This window comes from Anarrhichthys ocellatus, unplaced genomic scaffold (genome assembly GCF_004355925.1).
Source record: "Anarrhichthys ocellatus isolate YVR2014 unplaced genomic scaffold, GSC_Weel_1.0 scaffold23, whole genome shotgun sequence".
In the NCBI taxonomy this organism is placed as follows: Eukaryota; Metazoa; Chordata; class Actinopteri; order Perciformes; family Anarhichadidae; genus Anarrhichthys; species Anarrhichthys ocellatus.
In genome coordinates this window covers 2,657,627-2,663,626 of record NW_022280053.1, presented here as the reverse complement: position 1 = coordinate 2,663,626, position 6,000 = coordinate 2,657,627, and the positions used below count along the sequence as shown (strand labels likewise).

At 42.0% G+C, this 6,000-nt stretch overlaps 1 protein-coding gene across 1 annotated transcript in view; it reads left to right on the top strand.

Moving 5' to 3' along the window:
- ntng2b (netrin g2b) overlaps positions 1 to 6,000 on the top strand; it is a 54,748-nt gene that overhangs the window by 9,443 nt on the left and 39,305 nt on the right. Inside the window, 1 exon segment of the mRNA XM_031859865.1 lies at positions 4,392 to 5,035. Coding sequence (XP_031715725.1) covers positions 4,392 to 5,035 — 644 coding nt within the window.

Genomic DNA, 6,000 nt, shown 5'->3' with positions numbered 1-6,000 from the left:
ATAGCATTGATCTTTGCTTCCTGTCTAGTTTTTTGTTTTTGCCTGGACACAAACACACTTTCTCTCAGAAACACACACGCTGTGACAAGCACACTTAAGCAGCCAACGTATATGGAGTTTGTGTCGTATGTGGGACAGCGTGACAGTGCGATCATTTTCAATAGGATTTGTAGGTCGAGGGTCATCCCCAGAACAACAGCCTACTAATCCAGTCCCGTGTGTGTAAACGTGTGTCTGGACTGAGGTCAGGGGATGCACTAATGGAGGATACAAAAACAGCGAAGGCCGCTACGGTACAGAGTAGCTTTCGGCTAACAGTAGCACGTAAAAGTACCCTTCATCGAATTCTTATGTCTTTTTTCCGGTTGCAGTCGTTTATGAGCATTGTAGATTGTCATCCTAAATGTGTTTGTGCCGACAGTGATCTCTTACTGAGTCAGTGCAATGGAGATAATTGGGTTATCAGGTAGAGGACAATGCTGCTATGTCGTTGCAGTGAGGAGAGAGATAGATTATCTGCAGGTTTCGGTGTAGGGATCCTGTACTTTCGCTGCTGTTTTTTCACACGCATTATGATCCTGTACAGTGTCTTCCGTGCTGTACAGCTTCCCTCAGCGCCGGCTCAGCGTTTGCTTATGTTTGGAGTTTTCCCACTCTGCACTGTCACCATAAATCAGATGATTTATAATCTCAGCCTCGCAGGATTGTAACATTTGCTTTTGTTATTAGACCACTAGAGTGGCTTTGACTGACTGCTCACTTTCCCCTCGGTGCAGTCCGACGACTTCATTCAAAAAGGCAGAACCGTCGGCTGCTTCTTGGCAATAGACGAGAGAAAGCGCACGTCTGAAAAGAAGCGGCGACACATGATCCGTGCTTGCACAGTGCGCAGTCGATATTATGCAGTATTGCTTTCACGGTAGAGCTTACATCATACTGGAGAAACTGCAGTTTAAAGCAATACTTCATCCCAAAAGCTTTTGAGCATTGAACAATAAGCCTTTGTAGGCTCGAAAGGTTGCTGTAGAAAGTTAGGTGAGCTTGAATTCATGTTAGTTACGATGGACTCGAATGGAAAAGCATTAAGACAGCCATTGAAAATTCTCAAATCACTTCATAATCCACTCTCCATCTGTATGCTCCATATGTCACAAACACTGTCTCCTCCCAAATGAGGCTAAATACACAACTTGAATCTCAACCCTCATGAATGACTCTTTTCCACAAATTTTCAATCAAGGATGAAACCACAAACTATTTACAGCCTTTAAGGGGTGACTCTACTCAAGAGATTGATTTTGGGGGAAATGTCACCAAACAGTCATTATGCGATCTAAGACTGCTTAAAGCAGATGCAGCGTTACGTTCCGTTAGTGTTCCATCAATTTGTGTAATTCATGTTCTCAGTGTATCTTCAGTCATAGCCATGATTTGATAAATGGCAAAGTAGGTGAGTGAATGTTCTGCATCTCTCTAATCTGAGTAAGAACAAATCTGTGTTTAACATTTCATTCTTCATTGCCAGGATTTTCGCCCACTAAGACGTGTCTGTCTGTGAACGTTCCTTGAGTTTAATGTTTAGAAATCTTCAGACATAGTTAAAGAAAAGGCACATTAATCAAGTGTATTATCATCAGGGCCCGTATTTATCTTTAACGGCTAAATATCAAACCTGGGAATTAAGAGAAAGATAAAAGGGACTCTGTGTACATTTAAAATAAAAGCTTTTCATCAAACTTAGGTCATTAAAATGCTGTTGAATTCAAGAGAGCTCCAGAGGTCTTTTAAATCAGTCAGGAACTGAAGCAACATGACTGTAATTGCATATTAACAGTCTGAAAATGTGTTTGTTCACACATCTTTATTAATATTTCACAAAAATATTAGATTGTTGTTAATTAAGGATTTTACACAAATAAAAAGAACAAAATCATATATTTTTGGAGAATAATATAACTAACAATGACTAAAATGCAAGGGGCAGATGTAAAGTAAATCCTTGTCTCTTATTGGCTATTCCTGCTCCGAGTGATCAATCATGTGATCACCCGAGGGCTGCTCTTAAAGGTTACCATTACTCTTTGCTGTAAAGAGTGCGTCGTTTAAGAAATGTCTTATTATTCACTTTTTTACTCCCAAGTTGTTTTGAGCATTCTTGAGTGTAATTCTTAAAAGTTTGATAAATAAGGGCTCAGTGCTCGACACAGTCAGTGACATACCGATTTATGTAGAAGCATACACTTTAATTTATAACATCTATTGAAGTAAATCTTTTTTTTTTTTCTGCACCAAACAGAATTTCAAGATGAGCTGGCCACAGTCTTTAACAGCACAATTAGAAGCAGTAATAAAACTAAAATAAATAATAAAAGGAACAAAACAGAGAAGAAAGAGAGGAAGAGGTTGGAGGTGGAAGAAAAAAGAAGGATATTTTAAGACATACTCTGCACTCCATCAAGAGCGTGTTAAAATTGCAGCAACATTTAGAAAGAATATTGGATTCCCAATAAATAAAACAAGGATAACTTCAGCTATAAAATGTGACCATTTTATTGGTGTAGAAAGAACAGGAGAGGGGGTCTGAAGCACAGGAGAGTGGGAACTGCACAGGCATCAGCATCTAATTCTTAACCTAAATAAAATGTATATATTGTATTTAGAGAAGAAAACAGTTTTGGATTCTTTTTTTGTAAATCAGTCAGTCAAACTGCGTCATAGCAATGATGGAAATGACAGTTTTGAGGCTTGGATTTTTTTCGAGTGATGCCACAAATGTAAAGTATATGAAATAAGCCAGTGGCTGTGTGTTATTAAGTGAATACAGTTGAACAAATAATACAAATAGTGATCCCTTCCATGCAATGAATGACTGATTAAATATCTGAGAAAATAAATCCTCATCAGTGTAATTAGTACATCCTGAGGGCAGGATGAGCCTTCTGAATGTGATACAATCTAAACGGCGTCAGAGCAAACTAAGCACCAGGAGAGATGATTGTGAGGATCTCTGGGGATTTCTTTGTGTAAATATTTAACTCCTGTGGTGATGTGGATGTCAGACAACTGGCTTACAACAGTAAGATACATCAATTTCACTGAGATGTCTGCAAACGTCTCAATGTGACAAGCCCAGCAACTGTGGAGGGGAAAGTGTGGGGAAAGTTATCTGAGAGGACGGATTTGAAATTTCACAAAGTTTGGTGACAACCCTCAATAAAGGTCACGGGAGGTAGACATGTTTTGGAACATGGAAATGTGCTAATCTGAATAAGCTGATAATGAAATTAGTCCTGAGATGTCCTGACAGAGAGTGAAAGACAATTCTCAGTGCAGCTAGAAAGAGGTTCTGTGTGAGGAGTGCGAACAATCCTGTTGACTTCTGCGTTCTGAGGAGGGGCTTAAAGGTCCTGGCATCACTAGAAGAGGAGGATCAATTCTCTGGAGTTAAATGTGCAGCAGCACTCTGCCGTCTATGCAAAGACAGTGACGATGCACGATCCTCTTGACCTTCACACTTCCTGTTGTGGTGTTTGCCAAGTTTACTTTTAAGCTCTCTGTCCCTCGGTGCCTTGGCGGGGAGTTAAAGGCGCTCCTCATTTAGAAACACTCCATCCTTTGTTGGAACAATATGGACGTTTTTTTGTGGGGAGTCATGGAGCAGAAAAAGTACACATCTTTTGAATTAGTACTGATGTATGATAATTGCTCACATAAAAGGGGAAGATCTATACTTTTTCTGGAAGACTGGGAGGAGAAATTGTAACACAAATACAATTTTGCGGCAAGACCTTTTGTTTTCTCACAAATTGAGAGTTAATGCAGCGGCCCGGTTTGGAATCCAACATTTGCTTCATGTTGTCCCTTCTCTTTCCCCCTTTACTGACTATCGCTATCACTATGCAATAAAAGGCATAAAAAAAAAGAAAAATGTAATTATTTGATGGGGGAATATGCACCATCAAAGGACATTATAAACTGAAATAATGGCATTACAACTTTTATTATGTCAGTTCATATTATTTTTACTAAAATTACCACTAACTAACAACGAGCAAAATTGGGAACTGTTAATATTCCGGCATTGTAGTACTGGTTTCTGGAGTTGTGGGCAAAATGTAATTAAACTGCCCCGTGTAGTCTTCTGTGTTCTCCGTACCTGATGCGTACTTAAAAGCAACAGGACACACACACAATGCTCAAAGAGTAGGTGGAACTGAGAGTTTAGGCCCAAAGCTTAACTTTGTCCAAAGGCCTGTTGATAATTTAATCTGTCCCCGAGTCTGTGATGGCCTCTGAGAAATAGACCAATACATCATATTACAACACTATAATATTATATTAATACTCAAACCCTGACGGATGTATTCCTGCTCTGTCATCATCTCTTTTAGGAGAACCCATACCTGTGCAGTGATGAATGTGATGCCTCCAACCCGGACTTGGCCCACCCTCCTCAGCTGATGCAGGACAAAGAACGCAACAGCCTACTCACCTACTGGCAGACAGTCACATGGAGACGGCACCCAGAGCCCCTGCTGGCCAACATCTCAATGTCCTGGAACAAGAGTCTGGAGCTCACAGACGATATCCAGATCACCTTCGAGTACGGCCGTCCGTCTATCATGGTGCTGGATAAGTCCATGGACCACGGACGCTCATGGCAGCCCTACCAGTTCTACGCTGACGACTGCATGGACTCCTTCAACATGCCGCCCAAACGCATGAGCGACCTCTCGCCCGCCAACATCACGCGGGTCATCTGCACCGAGCAGTACTCGCGCTGGGTCGGCTCCAAGAATGACAAGAATGTGAAATTCGAGGTGCGGGCGCGCTTTTCTGTGTTCGCAGGATCGCGGCTGCAGAACATGGACAGCCTGTTCACTCGCATGGAAAGTATGAAGGGATTGAGGGACTTCTTCACCTTCACCAACCTGAGGATGAGGCTTCTCAGGCCCGCCCTCGGAGGCACCTATGTCCAGAGGGACAACCTGCTTAAGTACTTCTACGCCATCTCCAACATCGAGGTACCGGCCAGGTGAGGGTCAATGCTGTCTTGATGCATTTGTGTTTACATTTTCATATATCTATTATACATTCCAACATGCCTCGAATTGATCTCACACAATCCGACACAGATTGCGACCAAAATCTTATTAGACCCAGCAGTGTGACATGATATAAATGTACACAAAGTGTCAGGAAAAGAAAACGTTGCCCACCGTAAGGCTTATTCTGGTCCACAAGTTAAAGTGATTTTACGGCGACTATTTCTTCAGCAGGAAGTAGATTCAATGAAAACTATTTACAGTTTGCAGGTGTCAATTTCCAGAGCTTTGAGAGCCACTAACAGGATTTCTGCTGCTACAATGGAAGTGCATGGCTCCTCTAGTGCAGCAGGAGATATCTCAGCTGGCTATCTGAGAACAGATAAGTGAAACCCTGCATGGCTACAGTTGGTACTGTACCAGTAACTGCATGTCGAAAGTATGTCTTTTTATAGATTGGGTGGATTGACCACTTGAATATAATCCCTAAAACAATGCTCAATTACACATAAAAGACCAAATAATACCAGTTCAAAATGCAAAGCATTATTCATGTGTATCTGCTGAAACGACACCAGCCAATACTAATCAATAACAAAAGATAGCGGATCGCACAACCTTTTTCACACTCAAACATGACGTACAAAAGGAGAACCAACTGGTGATGAACAAACCGTCCGCGCCGACACTCATGCAAACACACTCGCACACACCTTCTCTGATCAGAGGGCGTTAAAAGCGACCGCATCTCTCTCTCAACATGAATCCTGGTCTGCCTGTCACCGGCCCGAGAGGACAATGATTAATGACAGAAACATATGGCCTCGGTGGTCTAACGTAAACCGCCATCCACATTCTGCCAGCGGAGCCCGGGAACCCTTACATGGCAACTTTGTGACAGTGAAGGATGCTCAGGGCCGCCACGCGCCTGCTTAGCATCAACAAGCCATCTCTC